Genomic DNA, 23973 nt, shown 5'->3' with positions numbered 1-23973 from the left:
GGTAGCCTACTTTGTTCCTCCTCCCATTTCTGAATACTTGACAGCCAGCTGAAGGAAGTCAGTAAGTCAATGTTTTAAATCTTGGAAATCAAAATTTTGGGGGTAGAGTCTTTAAAAGGATGTCAAATTAACTATTAAATGTGCAGCATTACTAAGTAATTACTCTGAAAAGGAATATCACTAATTTACTTTTAAAAAAAAAAGAAGATAAATAAAGGAGCTAAACACAGTTCACATGCTGGAAGAAATATTTTCCCAAATCGCACTGTGTAATTTCCAGAAGTAAAAAATTGGACCAGTCTAGCATAGGACACTTCCTATGTCCCCTACTACCCATATTTTTAAGACAGAAGAGAATATTTTAGAAGTTTTGAAATAAGTGAAAGGAAGCCATGGTTCCTACAGGTCTGGGATCATCCCTGTTGCTCTGTCCTGGAGCCATTACAAACTTTGTAATGATGTTGTTGGCAAAGCTGCAAAGAATTATAGTGATTCAATCTGGCTGTGACAAAAGCATGTGAATGCTTTCAAAATCAACAAACATCAGACAGGACTTAATCTTTTCTATATGTCTTAGATAAATTTTTTTGAAAAAAGCTATTATATTAACCAAGTAAGTTCATCAAAAGAAAGTACTGAATTCAGCTTTAATCAGATATTTTTTTCCCACCGTATATAAAAAATCCATCATCTAACACTTTAGTAATTTTAAGTAACTGGATACAATCCAGAACTGCCTTTAAAAAAATTTGGCTGGGTTAAGGTTTAAATTCAAATATAGATTTAAATAAATGTTATATACACTACCATCTGGGGGTGGTGGGAAGACCCACAGGAAATTTTTACAGGCAGTCCCAGTGCAGCCTTTTAAAGTAAATAAAAAGGAACAACAGTGGCCTAATTCTTTCTGAGCATACCTTTTACTAGAAGAAGATGCTGCATGATTTCTATGAAGGGGAATGAGTTGAGGATACAAAGATACAGCTGTGTACTCAGTTCATATGTGTCATTTGTATTACTGCTATCAGGTAAACCAGATTCATGGACATTAAAGGCTGCAATGCTAATCTAGAAAGATGAGAGAAGTCTTACCCATCTTTATGGCTACTTAGGAAATCAACAGAACTGCATTTAGGCTCTGAAACCAGTGTGATTAATGTTTCTATTCCTAATTCTTCATTGATTTCTTAACATTACTTAATGTTATTTTTATTGTTAATAAACTCAGGTTAGGAAGCTACTGGGAGAACAGAATTGCAAACTTGTCTCCATGCTCTCCACTTATCGAAGTGTAGGATGGGAGCAGTGCATCTGACCCATAATAGTGAAGAGGCTTACACCAATGGGTTCAAGATGCCTGGATTTATAGCAGCTCTACCTATTTCTAATCCATGATCTTCCTTAAAGCCCTAGGTTTCTCATCTTAAAAATGGGGATAACAGGGGCGCCTGGGTGGTGTCCGACTCTTGATTTATGGACCAGATCATGATCTCAGGGTCATGAGACAGACCCATGTCAGTCCTCTTCTCTAACTTTAGTACATTATTCTTTTACAGTTTACCAATGAATGGTATTTATTGAGTACCCTCACTAGGTCATGTTGGTTGGCACCATTACGATCCAGGATTTCCAGCTATGTGATCTTGGTAAATAATTTCTTTTTGCCTGATATTCTTTTCTTGTAAACTTGGTTTTTGGTTTGAAAGGATTCCCTTCACCTCTAGCATTCTGTGACTCTGTAGTAGGCATCTTTTTCCTTTGATAAATTTATTCAATTATAGATGACATTTAATTCCTCTACACAACACTTTCGGTCTGGCACAAAACTTCCAAAACATAGCCCATTTTGTGTACCAGGAGTCGTGTTTTACTTCATTGAGAATGATGCTTCAGAAGGACAAAGGCGTCTTTTAAACCAGAGTTTATTGCCTTTGGCGCTACAGTAGCCAACTTTGTCTTTGTACCCATTTCCTTTCTAACATTATATCTTTATAATTTGAATAGAGATGCTGGTCTAAACGGGAAAGAAAAGGTCTTCCTAATTATGAATTTCAATCGGAATGGTGGCACAGGTAACATGAATAGATATGATTTTGTTGTTTTATACATCATCGGGACTTGGTTGATTTAAAAGTAGAACGAACTGGGGCGCCTGGGTGGCTCAGTCGTTAGGCGTCTGCCTTCGGCTCAGGTGATGATCCCAGGGTCCTGGGATTGAGCCCCGCATTGGGCTCCCTGCTCCGCGGGAAGCCTGCTTCTCCCCCTCCCACTGCCCCTGCTTGTGTTCCCTCTCTCACTGTGTTTCTCTCTGTCAAATAAATAAATAAATAAATCTTTTAAAAAAATAAATAAAAGTAGAAAGAACTATACCAATAAATTGTTGGTACAGTGATGACAAGGTCTGTGAGAAGCAGAATACAGAAAACTCTTGGTTAAAATTAATGACCAGTGGGGCGCCTGGGTGTCTCAGATGGTTAAGCATTTGCCTTCAGTTCAGGTCATGAACTCCAGGTCCTCGGATCTGGGATCGAGCCCCGCATCAGGCTCCCTGCTCAGTGGGGGTTCCGCTTCTCCCTCTCCCTCTGCCTCTCTCCCCTGCTAGTGCTCTCTCTCTCCCTCAAATGAATAAATAAAATCTTAAAATATATATATATATATATATATATATACACACACACACACACACACACACACACATACATATATAATTAATGACCAGGGTGAAGAGATGGAGGATTTGAATCTAAGACAATGAACCAGAGACCCTACAATCAGAGACCCTGCCCTCGCTTTATTCCTTTCTCATCTATTAGGTGCCTTGAAGTCCTTCATGATGTATCTAAAGGCATAATATATCCTTGCCTGTCGTTTTGTTGTCAATTTTTTACCATATTGTTTTAGGTGAATTTTTTATAAATTGTATTCTAATCAAATCTGAAGATCTATATCTTTTAATAAAAACACTAAGCCCATCACATTTAGTTTCTTGATTAGGATCGCCGATCTTTTGTTTCATCATGTTCATTCATTTATTCATTCAATAAATATTTCTTGGACACCTACCATGTGGCAGGCACTGGGCTGAGTGTTAGCGACGCATGAAGCCTACACTGTGGTCTTGTTTAAATATTTTGCTGTAAGACATGTTGTTTTGTTCCTTTTTACCCTAGTAAATTGGAATTTTTAAAACATATCCTTTATATCCAATAACAATGGATTGACTTCTTACTGATGCCACTTTTAAAATGAGAAATAGACTTCTCTGCAACTTTACCCTATTTATCCATTTTTGTTGATATAATCTTGGATTTAGTTATTAGCTATTATTATTACTTTACTAATATAATTACATTCTTTCTCATACTTGCAATAATTTCTTTTGATGTTTGCATTATATTTCATAAGAATATGAAAAATAATTCAGAATTAATTCTTCATAATACTCATTTCATTGCTCAACATCAGTTTTTTTAATACCATGGTTTTCTATTTTCTTAAAAAAAATTACTTTTAGTACTGTTATATTGTCTTCTAATAATTTTTATAAGAAAAGTACATTCTTAGTATATTCTCCAAACATGCAAGGGCATGTCTGAAAATGTATTTTGCTTAAACTTACATATAAACAACAGCTTGGCCAAATATAAAATTTTGCCACAGGGAATATAACCTTTGACCATCAAAACTGCTAATGATTCTTTTGGCATTTATAGTTATAAAGGAGAAGTCTGATTTTTGTTGCTACATAGTAACCTTGTTTTTCCACTTGTATATGACTGGGTGTTGGTCTTTTTTTATTTCTTTTGCTGGGGACTTGGTGAGTCCTAATTGCTTTTGAAAATTGAAATTCTACTTTAGATCAGAGAATTTTACCTATTGTTTATCACAAGTTCTCCATACATTTAGTTCCCTCCTTTTGGAAATCCTATTCTGTGCATTTTGAGTCCCCTGGATCTTTCTTTCACTTAAAGAAATGTATTTTTATTTCCACTTCTTTAACAGGGACTTTTGGTGGAATTTTCAAGGCTGTTTTGCAGTATCTAATTTTGTAGTTTGTCTTCATTGCAATCTTTAATTCACCAAAAGTTCTTTTCATCTTTGTACAATCTTTGCCGATCTTAATTTGTTTCATTTTCAGAAGTGCCTACCTTGGTGCCATGGATGCAATATCTTTGTGCATATTTTTGAGAAATGGATTAAAATTTTCTAAGGTTTTCTCTTCTCTTGTATTAATTCTGTTTCAAAAGGAGTCTATTAGTCTTTTGCTTTGAGTGTTCAGATTGGACTCTCCTTTGAACTACAGTGTCTGTTAGTGTATATGTTGGTTTTTCTATGTCTCTTTATTCTTAAGGAGGGAGTTTCGTTTTCTGGGACTGAGTGTTAAGATAGGTCCTCTGAGAAATTCTGTAAGTAGCTTCCTATACAAATATTTCAGGCCCAGATAAAAAGGAAACAAAATTTCGATTCCCCTTAGTTTTATTTAAATTCCAGAATGAGAAAAATATAGACCATATACAAGGGATAGCAAATTGTCTATTGATACTGAAGCATGGGGTATCTACATATCTAATATTAGGTGAGGTTGAAAGCAAGCTAAGGGGGCATCTTCAGTGTCCCAGAGTAGGAGAGTAGTCTTGCAGAGTTGTGTGTTCATCAGCTTTGAGAGAAAAAGCCCCATTGGAAGGTAGCTCTTCTGTAACTTAGGTGATAAGTCCTGGGGACTTGAACTAGTGCAATTATAGTGAAAGATAGGAGGCTTAGAGATGACAGGATTTGGGAACTGCTATGCTGGTAGGGATGCAAAAGTAGAAGGCCTTCTCAAGACTCTCTCCCACTAAGAGCCCCTCTCTTCCTGGAATGCTGTTGCTTCTGTCTTCAGGTCCCCTTTAAATAAGGAAAAGAATTGTCAACAAAAAGCATCGGAAGTAATAGAACATGTGTAAGGATAGAGGGATTCTGGTAACTAAAAAGAGAAGCCAGTTCAAGATTATTTGGGAGTGTGGATAAGGATATTTTAAATGTATTCAGTACTTTTCTCTTATGCAAATACCTGTGTCAAGTGTTGTGCTGGGTACTGGGGTGAACCATCCTTTGTCCTCTTCCAAGGAACACATAGGCTAAAGGGGATAGTAACAAGTCAACAGGCAAATAGAATAGAATGTGGTAGTAATTAACATAGTGTCCTGGGGAGGGGCAAGGAAATTCCTAGAATGAGTGACTCTAAATTGAGATCTGAAGTGAAGGAGGGGAAGAGTGAACAGAATAGTGTGTGCATGTGCCTCAAGGCCGGTGCTTATTTAAATGTTATTCTAGTGTGTATAGGTAGGAATCTATGTGTCTTTGCAACAAACTAGAGTGTAAACTTTTTTTTATTTTCTATTTCTTTTAGAGCAATTTGAAGTTCATAGGAATATTGAGGGAAAGGTATAGAGATGTCCCATTATACTCCCTGCCCCCACACATGCACAGCTTCCCCCATTATCAACTTTCCCCACCAGAGTGGTACGTTTGTCACAACTGATGAATCTGCAATGATGTATCATGATCACCCAAAATTCATAGTTTGTATTACAGTTCACTTGATTCTTACATTCTGTGGGTCTAAACAGCTATATAATGACATGTATCTGTCATTATGGTTTATCATACCAAGTATTTTCACTGCCCTAAAAATCTGTGCTCTGCAAATTCATTCCTCGCCCCTAGCCCCCTGCCCCAAACGCTGGCAGTCTTTTTACTCTTTTTACTCTGCGTAGTTTTGCCTTTTCCAGAATGTTGTATAGTTGGAATCATACAGTATGTAGCCTTTTCAGATTGACCTCTTCCACTTAGTAATATGCATTTAAAATTCTTCTATGTCTTTTTCATGGCTTGATAGCTCATTTCTTTTTAGCACTGGATAATATCCTATTGTCTGATTATAACATAGTTTATTAATCCACTCACCTACTGAAGGACATTTTGGTTGCTTCTAAGTTTTGGCAGTTATGAATAAAGCTACTATAAATATCCATATGCAGGTTCTTATGTGGACATGAGTTTTCGGCTCCTTTGGGTAAATACCAAGGAGCATGATTGCTGGATTGTATGGTTAAGAGTATGTTTAGTTTTTCACTGTATCTGTATCTTTGGGGTAAATACTTAGTAGTGCAATTGCTGGGTTATAGGATAGCTCTATTTTTAACTTTTTGAGGAACCTCCATACTGTTTTCCAAAGTGGCTGTACCACCTTGCATTCCCACCAATAGTGTAAGAGGGTTCCCCTTTCTCCGCATCCTTGCCAACATTTGTTGTTTCCTGCCTTGTTAATTTTTCCATTCTAACTGGGGTAAGGAGGTATCTCAATGTGGCTTTGATTTGAATTTTCAGAGAGGAGGGGGGTGAGGGGATGGGGTAGCCCAGTGATGGGTATTAAGGAGGGCACCTCTTGTAAGGAGCACTGGGTGTTATACGCAAATAATGAATCATTGAACACTACATCAAAAACTAATGATGTACTATATGGTGACTAACATAACATAATAATAATAAAAAAAGAGTATGTTTAGTTTTGTAAGAAACTACCAAACTGTCTTCCAAAGTGCTCATACCATTTTGCATTCCCACCAGCATTGAATAAGAGTCCTTTTTCCACATCCTCTTCTGCATTTTGTGTTGTCAGTGTTTTGAATTTTGACCATTCTAATAGATATGTAGTGATATGTCATTGTTGTTTTGAGTACAAACTTTTTAAAAGTAGGACTATCTTAAAATATTTGTTTTGCATACCCTTCATAGTACCATAGACAATGTACCTTAGAGTCACTAGATACTCAAGAAGTACTTAGCTGATTGCAGACTTTATCACAAGACGGGACTTGAGATCACTTAGCTAGCTCAACCTTCTTATTCCAAAGGGGGAAAAAAAAACAAGTCTCTGATATATTAAATGACCACACAACCAGAGCCAGATTGCAGCCCACATCTCCTGAATCCTAATCCAGGCCATAGTCCGATAATACCAAACCAATGATTTCATACGAGTTAATACCAATGTCTTTGCAATTTCTCACAACTCAATTTTAAGCCTATCTCATTTGGTGAGTAGAAATAAAAAATGATCATTACAAGGGACATTGTGATTAATAGGAAATGTAGAAATGCTTATTAATACTATGAAGTTTTATTTTAAAGATTATTAAAAATACATATGACAATAAACCAAGGCTCCTTTGGTATTGGAATTCAGAGACTTACCATCTTGACCTGCAACAGCTTCTCATTTCCAGGGGCTTTACTCTCAGGAGTTCAACTCAGTGTTGAGTTTGCTCTCATTTTCACCTTCTGTTTGTGTTGTACCTCCATATGAGGAGCTTAAAGAGCTTTAGACACATTAGCTCATAATCCTCCCAAAACCTCTCTAAGATAGGATGGAGGCATAAATCATTATTCCCATCTGGAAAAAAAAATAGCCTAACTTATCTCTCTTAAATTCACTGATGCTCTAAACTGTTGATTAAATCCTAACTTATATCCTGTATATTTAGAATATTTCATTCTCTTCCCCAAGGATATTTTTCTTTCATTTTGAATTTAATGTCATGAAGATAAGTGTAAACATGGATCAGCAGGTCTGGTTTTAGAAGTTCCTTTAAGAAGTGCAGGATAGGTGGTAAACCAGGTTCTTCCTTCCCCTCATGCTCTCCTCCTTTTCTCAAAATGTTCTTCTCCATTGCCCTTCCATCATGACAGGAGAAATGACTTTTAGGAATTGGAAGGATGTTTCAGGACCCATTCATTCCTTTATCTGACAGCCAAGACTACCAGCAAAAGAGCCAATGGATATCCATTCAACCATACCATCCTAACTCTCAATAAAACATTGGTGCAATGGACTTCACAGCTTTATGAAAGCAACAATGGAAGTCAACTTTTCAATTTTGTGTGCTTTACTTAGGCATGTGGTTCTCACTATAATGATTTTTGGAGTTAAGTTTTGAAGATGTTAGAACATGAACAGAATATATGAGCAGAATCTGAGGCCAAGCAAGGTTGATTCATACAAATGACTGCCACAAAACACTTGTCCAATTAAAGTAGTTTCCTACAGTTCAGGACAGTAAAGGGAAAATAAATAAAAATGATAGACAAAATGAAATTACTCTCTCACCACTAGAATTTCACCAGAGAAAATGAGAGTCAACTTGCAACTGATTTGAGAGATACTCAGAGTCGTATTTTACTATTTTTTTACAAGTCCATTGTAGACCACCACATGATCTTTTTCCTATCTCTTAACAGAATAAGCTTATGTAATTTAAAAAAATAAAAATAAACAGCACCATAAAGAAAAAAAAAGAATAAGCTTATGTAATAATCTGATGCCAGAAGATCTTAAAAGCTAAAGGATCATTGCATTGTAGAGAAAGCGTATTGAGGGCACATAAAAGTTACATGATTTACTTGAGATCACACAACTAGTTATTGCCAAACTAGGAGAAGACTCTAAGTTGTGTTTTTTTCCCTCAATCCAAGTTGCTTCTCAGATGTTCAACTGGAACACCTTCATGCTCAGATGACGTATATTCTGCCTTGCTGCCAAAATATTAGATGGGATGAATGAAGGCACTACCCCCCAATATATTCAGTCATCTTTTAGGGAGCAAACAAGAGAGAGATGTGGTGTCTCAGAAGTAATGAAAACAGAATCCTCTAAAATGAGAATTAACTTTATTCAAGAAAATGCTCTCAGAAAATTCTCCTGGAGTCTGCTTCATATTTTAGCTATGGGAATGTTTAAAGAATGAAGTTCTTATTATATTTCCTTTTCACAAGATTCTGGAATATTGCTTTGAGCTAAGTAATCATTATAGCAATTTACCAGTTGGCTAATATTTAGTCAGCATCTCTCTACTACCTAATATAATGGTTGAAGAGTATTTTGCTGTTATATGTTAGTTAAACTTCTAAACGACCCTGAGAGTGTGGTTAGTATTACTGCACATCTGGGAATACTGAAAAGGAGTAGAGTTGCCCTGGGTTTCCACCACAAAAGCAAAGGAAAGAGCTAAGAAGCAAATTCCTAGTGATCCAAACTCACAAGAAAATGCCCTATTTGGATGCTATAAAAATAAAGTCAGAAATACGAAGTTTTAGAGCTGTCTATACCTCAGTCTCTTCCAGGTCAGGGAGAAGTAAATGAGTCAACAGAAGGGTCTTTCCAGTGTTGACTTTTTGTCCCTAGTATCATTTTCCTCCTTTTTAGTGGTGTTATTCCGCAAAGCCTAACTCTCTTCCTGCATTCTTATTGTGTCCCAAGTGTTCTTGAATTCATTTATTTCCCACCTGTAGGATTCTGGAATAACAGGAATATTTCCCTAAAATACCAATTCCTAGTTGTTATACTTCAAGTAACACTCTGAGCTTTTTAACAAGTTCCAAGAGTGGCTTCATAGGAAATAAACAGTATGTTACTCAGAGATAAATTTGGGAATATAGGGTCTGATAGAGGAGGGGGTAAGGAATAGTCAGCTGTGTATAGACAAGAGAGCTAGAAAAATACCATGCAACAGAGCTGAGTGAGTCATGAGACCACTTAGTTCAATAGTCTCTCCTCTCCTATTTGTTCCACACTATCCCTGGAAACTCCTCTTAGGCCATCCTTGCTTCTGTGTTCTCTCACTTTCTTTTTCCTTGCTTTTTCTTGCTATTTCATTCTCTGGGTACGATCTTTACGATGATCCTTCTTTTATGGATTTAGCCTAATAGGTGTATTGTGCTGTACCTTGTCACATAGAATTCTTTTCTTTCTTTCCTCAAGACTGTCCTGATTCCTTTGACCTGGCCGGTGAATACCCAACATTCATTAAACGCGCAGATGAGTTCAGGTAGCTGGGATCAGCAGATAATCTAGAGGAGGAAAATCACCTTTATTCATTCCCCAGAATTACTTTGAAATGATTCCCATGGAATCTAATAAGAGATAAAAAGCACAGTGGGTGTTGTAAATAGATTTCAAAATATAATAATGTAAAAATAAATGGCAATTAATGCCTTATCTGCTTATGAAAAGAGTGATTGTGGAATTTTAAGAAAAGGTATTTTGTAGTATAATGGCTAAGTTGCATTTATATCCAGCACCCTTTCCCCCTTATTGCTAAAAGTTACCTTCCTATAATTGCAGACTAGTTTAGCATCTTAACAATAATGGACATGTTTTTAAAAGATTATTGCCAAAAGTGCATTCTTTATTCCAGGGAGACTCTGTAATAGATACCAGAATTTTAGTAATGATACAAGCAATCTGTAAGCTATTACAGTTTTCTTTAGAGTAACTTAATCTTCATATTGTTTTGTATGTCTGGAATTTTAATAGTGTTTTTAATTTAGAAAAGGAAGTATATAACAAATTACTAATTACATGTGAATATGAACTAAGCACATGACCACTGAGCTTGATTCTTAAAAACAAACATATTTAAAAGTACTTACCTAATGGGGGGAAAGTCACAAAAAAAATTAAAGAATACCACACAGGGATAACAATAGCTTTCATGGAATAACACAGTGAGGGTCTGCAATTTTAGAATGGTTATTATATTTTAGTCCACAGCTAAAAAACATAGCTAATAGAAATAGAAATATTCCTTTCCAAATATAATTAAAAATTCTCAACACATGAAAGTACAAACAACTAAAACATCAAATGAGTGTTTGTAAAAGAATGATTAGCTTTTCCCTTGATGACACCATTCATCCAAGAATTGGCAGTATTAACTAATAGTCCTGGTGGCCCTTAATGATTCAGCTTCATTGGTGAGGATGCTAGACTGAAAGAAGAAGTTAGATTTTTTTCTGGGTCAAAGGTCAGGTTATTTAGGCTATGGAGGTTAAGGTGACTGGTCTTTGGACCTCAATTGTCTGTTGCCCAGATGAACAGAGGGGAGATGATTTTTCTTAAAAAATAGAAGTATTCACTGGAAATATTTTGATTTTAAATGGTTATAAGAAATTGTTTGGTGTTAGAATCTAGACTTATATTGTCATGTACAGTTTTGAAACTATTTTGGCACACATCCCAGACCTTCTTCAAGAAGCTGATAGAGTTGTGCTTGGTAAACCAATTCAGGAGTCTTTAATGCTATTTTTAAAATCCAGCTTTTACATTAAATAAACCAGCTTGTTATTTTGAAAGAAGTTATAATCTACTTAAAACTGTCATTCTCTGTTTCTAACTTGCAATTAGATGGTATTTCCAAAATGTCAGACCTAGATTCTGCTTCTACCATCACCATAATAAAATGTGACAGCCAAGATATTATATCAATACCTTTTCCATAATTAGCAATAAGGATCCTGCCAAGGGTTAACTAGAAAAGTTTCGTAAACGTTTTTCTACAAATGGTTCTGAAGGCAGTATTATGCTTTTGAAATCTGCTAATGTAGCAAAGACTCATGACAACCAGGAGACAAATCTATGAGCAAAACTGTTTGGAGAGAATAGTTTTGTAGTGTATGATGTATGTTATGTAAATGAGCTTATTAGGACTCTCATCTATTTTATTATTGGTGACCAATTTAATAGAGGCATTTAAAAAACAATATTTCTGCCTGACTCCCAGAAATGAAGAAGATACATTGATATAATTGAGAGCAAATGATTGCATGTCGTGCCATTTAATCATGTCATTTTTCAATTGCTATTTTTTGCACTTCGCTGCATGCTTATAGAATATTTAGCTTCAATATAGATTAAGTCCCAGGGTTTGCAACTGAGCTGAGTTCCTATATCAGTTGATGTTGTCTTTTAAGTTTGGAATCAGTTGAAATATGCAGATGTCATCATTCATACCTCACTTGAGGTATTTTAATTTTTTTGCTGTTTTAAAGAATTACCTCTTTACAATTCCTGGATGGAAAGTCTTATTTGCAATACTTATATACTAGATATAGTTAAGGTAAGCACATAATTGGCTTAAGAATGGAGCCATCAGGACCAAAAGATTTGCTGACCCTCTGCTGGAAACTTGGATGATCATTTGCCTAATGAATGTTTCCTACTTTTGTTCAATCTCTTTTTGATTATTTATATAACTTACATTTTTCTCAGAAGAGAGATTATCCTCCACTGTCTGGTGGACTGTGAGGTCCTTGTGGGTAGAAAGTTTGTCTCTTTTGTTCACAGATGCATCTCAAACACTCAGAACAGTGCCCATTATAATAGGTGTTCAATAAATACTTGTTCAGTGAATGAATTAGTATTTTTTCCATCTCTGCTATCACAACCACCCTGGGTTTAAGAATTACATAGATTACTAATTTTTAACAATGGCCTAGAAATGGGTATAAGATAGACCCCTGAAAGGTATACTGAAGAACTTGTTGGCTGTGTTTTCAAACAGTAACTTTATGGCTATGGCCACATCTGGTTGGAAATCAGGGACCAGAATAGTCTGAAAATGGAGAAATTTTACAAGCCTCTTCAGCTCTCTTATGAAAGGAAATGTAGATAATGCTTTTATGAATTGGCTCGGGATTCAGGTTGCGTGGGTTAGCATCCTGCCTTTGCTGCTTATTGGCTGCATTAGCTCTGGTCAGTTACTTAGCCTCTCTGTCTCTATTTCCTCGTTTGTAAAATAGGCACATGGCAATAATATATATCTCATAGTACTGTTGTGAGGATTAAATGAGCCAATACATATAAAATACCTAACAAAATACATAGCAGACAGAAATACACAAATATTGTTTGTCATTAATGTATGAGATTAGTGAAAAATAACTAAGAAAATACTCAGAATAGTACACTAACAATTTAATAAGCTTCAATGGTTGTTGGTTATTATTTTGCAGTCAGGTAAATCCTTGACTAAATATTCGAGGAGAACATAATGTTTTAAAAATTTTGTGTTGGTTCATATACATATAGCCAACTTAGAATGATCTTTGGTGAAGTACATGAAGTACATTGATAGGTCATGTTTCTCATTTTTCTACTGACACCAACAACACAATAGATTACAATTTCATAAGATGTATATGATGGTAAATGAAACTCACCACTGCAGTAATTAGACTTAACTAACATTCTTTAATTTCCACATTTTCTTCAACTCCTTTTCCACATCCATGCTCTTCTATGTATACTTTTCTGTTTATGTTTTATGACATTTCTAGAAGTAGGACAGCTATATTAAAAACAGCACTGTATTATTTTTATCATATAGCAGAATGTCTTATCTGTTGACTGAGATTTATAGGTTTGTAGTTATGACTCCATCTTAGGGAATTTTATAGCCATTACTTTTTTTTTAAGACATTTCTTTATTTGAGAGAGAGAGAGCACAGGGGGAAGGGCAGAGGAAGAGGGAGAGAATCCCAAGCAGACTCCCCGCTGAGCCAGAGCCCAACACAAGGCTCAATCTCACAGCTCATTACCCTGAGATCAAGAGTCACATGCTGCACTGACTGAACCAGGCAGGCACCCCTTTTATTTCTTTTTATTGCCAAATAATATTCCATTGTATGGATATACTACATTTTTTTATCCATTCATCCATTGATAGATACTTGGGTTGTTTCTACTTTTTGGCTATTATGAATAATGTGGTTATGGATATTTGTATGGTTGTATGTTTTCAATTCTTCTGGGCATTTACCTAGAAGAGAAATTGCTGGACCATATGGTAGTTCTATGTTTAACTTTTTGAGGAAATGTCATACTATTTTCCAAAGTGAATGGCACTACTTTGCAATCCCACCAACAGTGCATGAGGATTCCAATTTCCTTATATTCTTGCCAATATTGTGATTTCTGTCTTTTTATTTTAGCCTAGTGCTAAAATCATACTGCAGGTGAAGTGGTATGTAGTTGTGGTTTAGATTTACATTTCCCTGATGTCTAATGATGATGAATATTTTTCTATATGTTTATTGGCCAGTTGTATGTTTTCCTTGAAGAAATTTCTATTTAATACTTTGCCCATTTTAAAAATGGAGTTACTTATCTTTATATTATTGAACTTTAAGTGTTCTTTATATATTCTGGATACAAGTCCTTTATCAGATATATGACTTTCAGATATAGTTTCCCATTTTGTGGGTTGTCTTTTCATTTTTTCTTATGGTGTCTTTTGAAGACCAAAAGTTTTTAATTTTGATTAAGTTGTCCAAAAGTCACTTGTACTCTTGGTGTCATATCTAAGAAATGACTGCCTAAGAAGTCAGAAGTCACTTCTACGTTAGATGTCCTATCTAAAAAACCATTGCCTATCCACAAGTAATGAAGATTTACTCCTATGTTTACTTCATTTAAAACTTACAACAACCTGATGGGTTAGGTCTTATCAAAAACCTTTGCCTTTTTTTTTTTTTTACTTTGAAGAGGCAGAGTCTTCTCTTGACAGTCAAATCACAGGCACTTAAAAACAGGTACCACATCTTATTATATTCCTCTTATTTACCAATTCCAATCCTATAATGAAAAGTATGGAGTTTGGTACCTAATTGATACTTAATAAATATTTATTACTATGAGAAATACTATCCATATGATCTCTGTCAACCTTGCCCCAAAATAATAATCCCGAATCAACTAGGTAAAAGCGTCTTTTGAAGACTCACAGAGGTACCAGTCTTGCCTCTCATTTTTCCCATCTGCTGTATGTTCTTATTAGACCATGGCTGCAGCATTAACATTCCCTGCATCTGATGCCTTGTACCTTCCAAATAATCATCATGGTTTTGTTTCACTATATACACTTTCTGAGAGAAGCTTCTATTTAATTTAGCACAATGCCATATGTATTAGTCATTCATTACTAAGTGACTAATTTGATAAAATTAATAAAAGGATTAATTAATAAATTAATAAAATTAATAAAAATTAATAAAAATAATAAAAAATACCAAATAGGAATTCAAAGAACCTAATATATCATCATTCTTTTTTTTATGATTTATTTATTTATTTATTTTAGAGAGAGAATGCAGTGGGGAGGGGCAGAGGGAGAGGGAAAGAGAGTCTTAAGCAGACGCTGTGCTCAGCACGGAGCCTCAGCATGGGGCTTGATCTCAAGACCCTGAGATCACGACCTGAGCTGAAATCAAGAGTCCAACGTTTAACCAACTGTGCCACCCAGGCACCCCCATTATTATCATTCTTAATAATTATATTTAAAATTCCTGAAGATCATCAAGCAAGTACTAATAATATAAAGATACCTCTAGTCAAAAAAATCTATTCATTGATTGATTCATTCATTCATTTTCTTTCAGTAATTCAGTAACAAAAAAATAACTGATCACTAAATGGGCATGGTCTCTGGGCTCTTGGCTAACAGTGTGACTTCAGAATTAGAACTTGTAGCTTCCATTTTATACTTCTAAAAAAAAAAACTGCTCAACTGGATTAATTCTCTTATCTGTAAAACAAAGTTCCTCCATTTCCTGTAGGCCAGTGTTTTCAAACAAACACCTGTGGTGTCTGTTAAACTGTAGCTCACTGGGGCCTATCCCCAAGTTGCAGATTCAGAAGATGTGGAGAAGCACTAGGGAATTGGCATTTCCCAGTTCATGGGTGATGCTGATGCTGCTTGGCCCGGGAACACTCCCTGAGAACCTTTGCTCCACACATCTAGTCACAGGTAGCAGATGAAGAGAAAACCACTGCCCACCTCATGAAATTAAAATGGTACAATACAGAAAGTGCAAAAAAGAAGAAAAACACTTGAAAAAGTGTGGGAAACCCTTGCCACAGGAGATGGAGCTATTTACTTGTGAATATTTAAACCAGAAGAACTTGCCTGTCTTTTTCACTTTTTTCCCTTCTGTTATTTTCTTACTCTAACTAGATCGAAGGCAGGTATGTATCCATATATGCAGGTTGAAATTTCTGTACTGTGCTTGCCACAGAGAGGGCATACTCAATAGATATTGTTAAACAATTGATCAATCTAGAAAATAAAGTTATGTTTAGGGGTACCTGGGTGGCTCAGTTGTTAAGCATCTGCCTTCGGCTCAGGTCATGATCCCAGGGTCCTGGGATCGAGCCCCGCATCGAGCCCCGCATCAGGCTCCCTGCTCTGCAGGAAGCCTGCTTCTCCCTCTCCCGCTGCTTGTTTCCCCTCTCTCGCTGTGTCTCTCTCTGTCAAATAAATAAACAAAATCTTTAAAAAAAATAGAAAATAAAGTTAGGTTTGACTTTAAAGATGGAATTGCTTTGTAAATGGTTTTTAGTTGACAGATCACCTGAGGTCCTATCACTTTGTTCAGATTGACCTACCTAATGATGTTACATTAACCTGCTGAATATAATTATGTAAGATATATAGAAATAAATTGCTTTGGAGTTTTCTCAGCTAGAGTTTTTCTCTCTCTGTTTTAACATATGCTTAGTTTTGGTAGTTTTAAAATTGTATTTTCTTCCTCATCTCTCTTTTCTCTATTTGGTTCTTACATTTTACTTATTGTGCAGTTGGGTTTTGGTCTAATTATAGTTCTTTGTAAGCTTATTTATATCCTTTTGTGATAGTAGATGACACTGTTGTTTAATGTCAAGAATATGGGTATGCAAGAAAATTATAATCATGTTGTACAATATGTATGTGTGTGTGTGTATATATATATATGTTTATGTTTAATATATAATGAAAAATAAAATACCAATATTGGAAGTCTTACCTTTAATAGTGTTAAACTGAAGCCAGTGTCAAAAGTGATGTTACATCACATTTGGCTTAATAATAGAGTGCTTTAAATAGTCAAAAAGGTTGACAGAGAAAGGAAAGGAAAAAGAAAAACCCCCATTAAAAAAAAAAAAAGGAAAGAAAACCCCCCAGATAAACCAAAAACACTCCTTTGCATGACCATTGATGAATTGAAAACCAGATTGACAGTTTATAAGTGTGATATAAAAACCTCCCGCCTGTTGGCAACGCTATTGCAGCATGTCCAAAAAGATGTTTAGAGGGTTGGAGATCCGATTATTGTAAAGGGAAAAAAATTGACTTAGAAATTTAAATTTTTACTTTTCTAGAACATTTCTCATAGCAAGCCTGCCTTTTTAATAACATGAAGAAATTGAGTAGAAATGTAAAATAAAGCAAATAAAAAGTTCATCAGAAATTTAAATGCAGCACACCTAAACCATATTCCAACAACTGAATTCTGAAGTGATACAAGACAAAGACCTCTGTACGAACAGAGGTAGTCTTGTGAGAAGAAATTGCCTAACAATTACCAAATAATAGGACAACTACATACAAAAGCATTTGGAATCTCTTTCTTAGACATATTGATCATTAGTGGAGGTTTTCTCTTTCTTTTTAGATTTCCTTTGACTGTTCTTATCTCTGTACTTTTCTGTGAATGCAATATGACTATGCTTGGGAACCCACATGATCTCATGAGATATCAAGGAAAATGCTTCCAAACTGACAATAATGAAAAGCATTCCAAACTTTTCTGTTCCTTACTTCCCATCCAGCTGCTTCATTGTCTCTTCTCCCTGACACACTAGGTGCCCCCACAGCCCCAGGACACTTGCTTCCCGACCCTTCTGTCTTGAGAACTGCAACCATTCAGCTTAGACCATCTGCCTCAACGTTGTTTCCCTGAAGATTTCACCAACTCCTCCAATAGCAACTTGCACGAACTTCTGTTAAACCGTCTCTCTCTACGTCACTCTCATTACCACACTTACTTGTGTAGTGCACCTTCCACAGACCCTCAGCTGCTGGAGAGAAGGAGCAGTAACTTGCTCCTTTTTGAAGCCTCAGTGCCTGAAACAGTGCCTAGCAGTTGGAAGGTGTAATGTACATTTGAGGAGGTCTGAGAGACAGGGATGAGTTTATCTTATTTCAGTGCCTGTCTTAGATTGTTTAGTTTGGGTTTCTGTTTTAAAGTACTTTCCTCTGAAAATGTAAGCTAGAAATAGTTACAATACTTATTTGTTCCTGTATAGTTATATTCAACATTTCTCTGTGCATAGTTTATCATAGAAATAATGTAAGCTACTGATTCTAAGAAACATTGCCAGCAAATGCATTGGTGTTATTTAGTATGTTTGTGATTATAAATAAATATGTATATTTTAATGGTTGTCATGGAAACCCATTTATGTAGAAGAATGTTATTTTATCAGTTATATCTCCTAGATATAAAAAAGTGTCAAAAAATATGTTGACCATTTAAAATTCTCTATTTTCACCTCCTTTTTAAAGTAGTGTTATTTCCCCGTGTGCATATAGGATGAATTATCAATCCAGGATATAGACTAAGTTCTTTGGATATTTAAAGTAAAAAAGAAAATCGTAAGATTGTGAAGATCTAAAAATTAGATAGTGAATGCTAACAGTCCATCAAATCTGATATTGAATGTCAAAAACAGCTTTCATGGTTTTTAAACTACCTGGACTTACTCACATTAAGATATGAGTTGGGGATCATCTGGTTACTTAAATACTGGATACATTCTAGATACTCATAAAAACATTATGGCCAATGACCTTTATGAAAATTTCCCCTGGTGATCTCACATGTCCTGTTTCAGAACTTTGAAAGTGTCTGTGAGGTGAATGAAGCCCATTTGGGCTACTTTGTAAATGTTACCAGTGAGGCCGTTCTAACCCCACACATACTGTTAGTGCTGTCCCTGGCAAATTTTCACTTGGCTAAGAAACACTGGGACTTTTTGCTGGCTTGAGGAATGCAGTTATTAGTCTAGTCAACTGCAAAGAGAGTTTTGCAAGATCCCATTTTTTGGCATGGAAATAACACTTTTGATTTTCCTAACCCTGTATTTTAAACAAATTTATAGCAACACAAAAATGAAAAATGGAATCCTCAATATTCCTATTCACAGGACTCACTTCAACCAATTTCAGTTGGCTACATTATTATCTTGAAGTGTTAATATGGGACCGAAATTTGGCAGGAATTAATTTGGCTTGATAGTTTGACTTGCTCAAGTTCTAGAGCAAGAGAGGAAATTGAAGGGGGTGTGTGTGAGAGAGAGGGAGAGAGAGACAGAGAGACACAGAGAGAAAGAGAGAGAATGCATTTAGGGCTGTATTGGAGGAGGGGGTGGAAACAATGCTTTTTGCTTTAGTCGGCCCTCGTTTTATCTTCGAATATCCAGAGGTTTCCTCCTCATTCAGCACTGAACAAATGAATAGCATCAGTAAAGAAATTTGTCAGACATAGTGGTTATATCAGGAGTTATGTAGGAAAATAATAATGAATGCTAGGAAAATAAATAAGGGTAAGTTCAGGAAACATAACTAAAAATGCTGCACTGGTATAAATTGAATAATAAAATTCCTAGTCATATTTTGCCATAAATAGAGGTTTGGGAATTTGTCATTCACCTTATTTAAAATTCAGAAATATTAAAGGTACAGTGTTCTCTCATTACAGAAATAATAGAATTTCAGCTATTACTGAGTTAGGGTCATTTAAATGGCTATAGCATGTATTATATCAATAAGCAGAACATCTGTATGAAATGTCCACCTGCTGATCTACTACCGCTCTGTGTACATTTCAATGAACCGCACTTAATCATTTTAAGACTTCTTCTAATGAAGCCTTATCTAGATTAACATTTTAAGCACAGATACTTTTAGGCATTAAAACTCTCGCACTAAATGAAATTGCATTGTCTTGTTTACCCTTGTTGATTAATACGCAATCTGTTAACTGTTAGAGCAGTCCAATTGTAGCAGTTGAAGGAGATTAGTAATTCAGTGATGTTTGTGGATATAATCATCATTTCTCCTGAAGGCTTCGAATTAAAATATCACTTACATACTATCCGCAGGCAAAGAAAAGATATAATATTTTTAGACATGTGTACCCACGATTTTGCTTGAATCGTTCAGCTTAGGGTCACTGCAGCAATACAAATTCTTCTGGGAGCAAAATGCTATTTTGATGCCTGCATATCCTTCTTAAATTGTGTGAATGTCTATTAAAGGAAACAGCAACCAACAAATAGTGCAGTAATAATTCGGTATCCTAATTTCTGTTTTCAGAACATTATTGCTTTGTTAATCAAGCTTTGGAAGAGAAATGTTGCTTATCCCTCTTTCCCCCAATAATAGATGTTATGTATCAAAATTCTTGGCAATCTTATTTAACTTTTTCCCAGCCAGTAGAAAACTGAACTTTTGGCTCCAAAAAATCTAGGAGTAAATTTGGGAAAATTCCATGTCCTTTCGGAGCACTTTTCTATCTTTTGTGTTTCCTGTGACCTGGAGTCAAAGCATGTCAATCTGTTTGGCATTCCCATGACCTACATGATTTATTTCATTAAGTTATAAATTGTTAATCACCTAGGTGTCAAGGTGGGACCCAGCATTTTAGATGGACAAATCAGTGAAAAAAGGGAAGAGGAATGGGATGCAGCTAAATTCTTTGGCATGAGTTGGGTATCAATAGGAGGTCTCCAATCTAAAGACAACTCCAGAGCCCTTCTTGTCTTATTGTTCATTGCCAAGTATATCACTACAATTTGAAATTATTGTGGAAGAAGGCGTTTCATGTTTTAGGGAATTCCATTCTATAAACACCCATGGATCAATCCCTCTCTTTGTTGCAGTCGCTCTGTGGTGAAATCAAGCAGCGACGTCGTGGAGTGGCCTCCGTCCTGCGGTTATGCCAGCATCTTCTAGATGACCGGGAGACTTGCAATCTGAACGCAGACCACCAGCCCATGCAACTGATCATTGTAAATCTTGAAAGAAGGTGGGAAGCCATTGTCATGCAAGCTGTCCAGTGGCAAACACGGCTACGAAAGAAGATGGGAAAGGAGTCTGTGAGTGATTTTTTTTTCTTTTAAGCATAATGGTCTCTTATTTTTCTCAGAAAAAAGATATTTCAGGGCTTGGAAAATGTATTCATCTTACAAGTGGTTTTGCAAACTAAAGGGATAGGTATCTTCAACCACTCAACGAAATTTCCTTTGTTATAGCACAATGATTTATTTGCCTACTAATAAGAAGTGTTTCAGTGTATCTCATTGTCTTTCAAAAAAAATCACATGAAGATTTCTCTTAATCTTACCAAACTAAGCCATTAATTCCTTCAATCATTCCTTCACCAATGATATTCTGTAATCATACAATACCCCATGAAGATTTTGTTTCAAGGTGGCTTTCCACTCTCAAAGCATATGTAGCAATGTGTATGCTCTACAGATAAGGTAATGACATAAAGTATACTGCTTACCTTTTCATTACATGATGAGTCAACACTATTTATTCAACAGACTCCACTGTTCCTTCTTGGAGCTCCTTCTAATAGAGGTGTGTTGCTGAGAGGTAGCAAGTTTCCTCTTTGAATTTTAATGCAGTGTTCAAGGTAGGGGTAGGGATCCCTTTTAAGAATTTTCCAAGTTAATTGTAAGTTCAAGCTGTTGCTACAATGAAAGAAATAAATGTGACTAGACTTGTTTAATAATAATATAGAACAAGGCCTTGTCCAGAAAACCTCTATATCCTTAAGGGAAAAGTTTTATTGAGAAAATGATTGCGTTCCTCAAATGACCTTGAAGTCAATGTCCATTAATTGTAGGCCTAAGTCTCATGTTTGACTTACATAAATGAAGTACATACATACATACATACATGGAATGGAAAGTTTTTCTTATGTGTTTATGTTATCAGTTCTATGTCTTTGAAAAGTCCGAGATTCAAAATTGAAAAATCAAATGTAACAATCTTGCTACAGAAAAAAAGAGGACAAAAAAAACCAGCCTTCTCCTATGAATTCTGATTTTAAGAAAGCATTAATATTTGCTATCTGATTCATTTGGCATTGGGGACTGGCAACAGAAGGGACAATGGATCAGTAAAGCCTTCCTACTCTTTCTGCAGCTGTAGCTATGTTGAGTCTAGGGGGTGATTTTATCCTTAACAGTTCAGTTTAATTGTTTTGAGCTGAAGTTGTTAAATTTCTTAAAACTTCCAAGTTATTACCAGTAATCAGAGTCTGTATAATTGGATGTCTTTTCTTGAAATGACCTGTTTGTTTTGAAGCTATTTAGCTGGAGTGTTTTCTTTTTCCTCTTTCTTTCTTTTTCTTTCTTTCTTTCTTTCTTTCTTTCTTTCTTTCTTTCTTTCTTTCTTTTTCTTTCTTTCTTTCTTTCTTTCTTTCTTTCTTTCTTTCTTTCTTTCTTTCTTTCTTTCTTTTCTTTTCTCTTTCTTTCTTTCTTTCTTTCTTTCTTTCTTTCTCTCTCTCTCTCTCTCTCTCTCTCTCTCTCACTCTTTCTTTCTTTTTGAGTGTTGGGAAAGGCAAAAGAGGTTATTTTTTATTCTGTGGTTTGAAGCCTTTAAGCGCCGTAGTAACCATAATAAAACTTGTACAAAAACCATCTGCACCTGGAGAAGCTTTGACATTTGGGAAGCATTCAAACTCCTTTGGAGGAGACAAAAATGGCTTTCTTTGGGGATTTATTTGAAATCATATGATCAGGGATACAGGACTAGATCTCTGTGGACTAGATGTAGACATTTTCTGTGGTAAAGGTAAGCTCTCACTTTAAAACCCTGGCTACTTCTTAGAGGCTCAAGATAATATATAGAAGTAGATATAAATTGCAGATAGAGAAAAGTCTCCCCTTTCCTTTAAGTTAGCTGCTGAATGTGTAGGTTGTTTAGAATGATGGAGGTAGCAAATACGGTCTTCTGTGCTAAACAAGGTTAAAAATAACTGTCAAGAAAAGAATAGAAGAGAATGGGACTAACACCAACAATACAGTAAGCACAGCGTACCTCATTAAGTTGGAGATATTTCTTGCTTCTGATCTCTGTTGGTTAGATAAAGAGTCCAAGTTGCTTTGATGGGCAGGCAAGTATTTGACCACTGTGGGAGGTTGCCAATACAGAGAATCAGAAGTGTCTAAGTAGTCTGTTTGCTTTCTATCATATGTCTCTCCACCCTCATGCCACCCCCTTCGTGTGCACAGGGACTATCACTGCTAGGTTTCCAAGGCCTGGGACATACTTGCACATGGTAGATGTTTGATGGATATTTGGTAAATGAATGAGTACATGCTTTATGTCATAAATTTTGTTTTATTCTGGCATTTAGTTTAGAGTTATATCTATATTCATTATTGGTGTTCATGTTCCCACAAAATGGCTTTGAGTACTGTTACATTTCCATAAGAATATTCACCTTCATGAGACCGTGAAGAAACCTTCTGACCATTCTTTTTGTCTGATAGAGACAATGCTTCCAAGTTCTAAAACATGATGTGAAGTACCCTGTGGTATACTCTTTTCTTTAAAAGTTATTTCTTATGGAAATTCTGTATGAGGTATTGGATAAAGTGGGTTCTAAAAATGTGGACTAGGTTCTGATACTGAGAATTAGAAGCTCTGATTCAATCACCACATTATAGAATTTTCTTCATTAGTCACTTTGGAAATAGCTTATATAAGCGATGTCACTTAATCATACATGCAGTGCTCCTTATTGTTCAATTTATATTTGTTTGTGTGATGATTTGATTACTATTAGTCTTCTCCAGTGATCTGCCAAAAGCAGCCACATAGCCAATTTCTGCTCACCTTTGCATTCCTAAAGTCCCACGTGGTACCTAGGATTTAATAGGTACTTCATAGTATTTGTTAAATAAGTGAACTTCCTCTATGTGATGCTCTATAGTAGTCAATATTAGATATTCAGAAGTGAATAAGATCCCTTCCCCCTTCTGAAAAAGCATAGCTAGAAAGATAATACAAATGTACAAATAACTAGAGACGAGGTAATATTCACAGGTAATTACTGCCTTCCCTCTTATAGTTAACACTGACAAAAATATGGAAAACCTTTCCATAATATTCAGAAAAATTCAGGTAAGTGTATAAATGTCAAACAGACTTCTCTATTACCCCTAACTAGGTAAATAATGAATATATTTATTTCTTTTTTAAAAGTTGCAAGAAAGCAAGAGATCTTGTATTAAATTCCCAAAAACATCTTTCTCTC

At 35.6% G+C, this 23973-nt stretch overlaps 1 protein-coding gene across 2 annotated transcripts in view; it reads left to right on the top strand.

The window, feature by feature from the left end:
* AKAP6 (A-kinase anchoring protein 6) overlaps positions 1 to 23973 on the top strand; it is a 571051-nt gene that overhangs the window by 490014 nt on the left and 57064 nt on the right. For both annotated transcript variants that reach the window (XM_088024647.1, XM_028114891.2), the window contains exon 13: positions 20579 to 20794. In XM_088024647.1, the coding sequence (XP_087880773.1) occupies positions 20579 to 20794 (216 nt within the window). The remainder of the gene's footprint in view (positions 1 to 20578; positions 20795 to 23973) is intronic.

This window comes from Eumetopias jubatus, unplaced genomic scaffold (assembly GCF_037043125.1).
Source record: "Eumetopias jubatus isolate StellerSeaLion01/CBP00866 unplaced genomic scaffold, mEumJub1_p1.0 scaffold_7, whole genome shotgun sequence".
Classification (NCBI taxonomy): Eukaryota; Metazoa; Chordata; class Mammalia; order Carnivora; family Otariidae; genus Eumetopias; species Eumetopias jubatus.
Note: the sequence above shows the minus strand (reverse complement) of the source record. Positions and strands in the feature narration are given on the sequence as shown.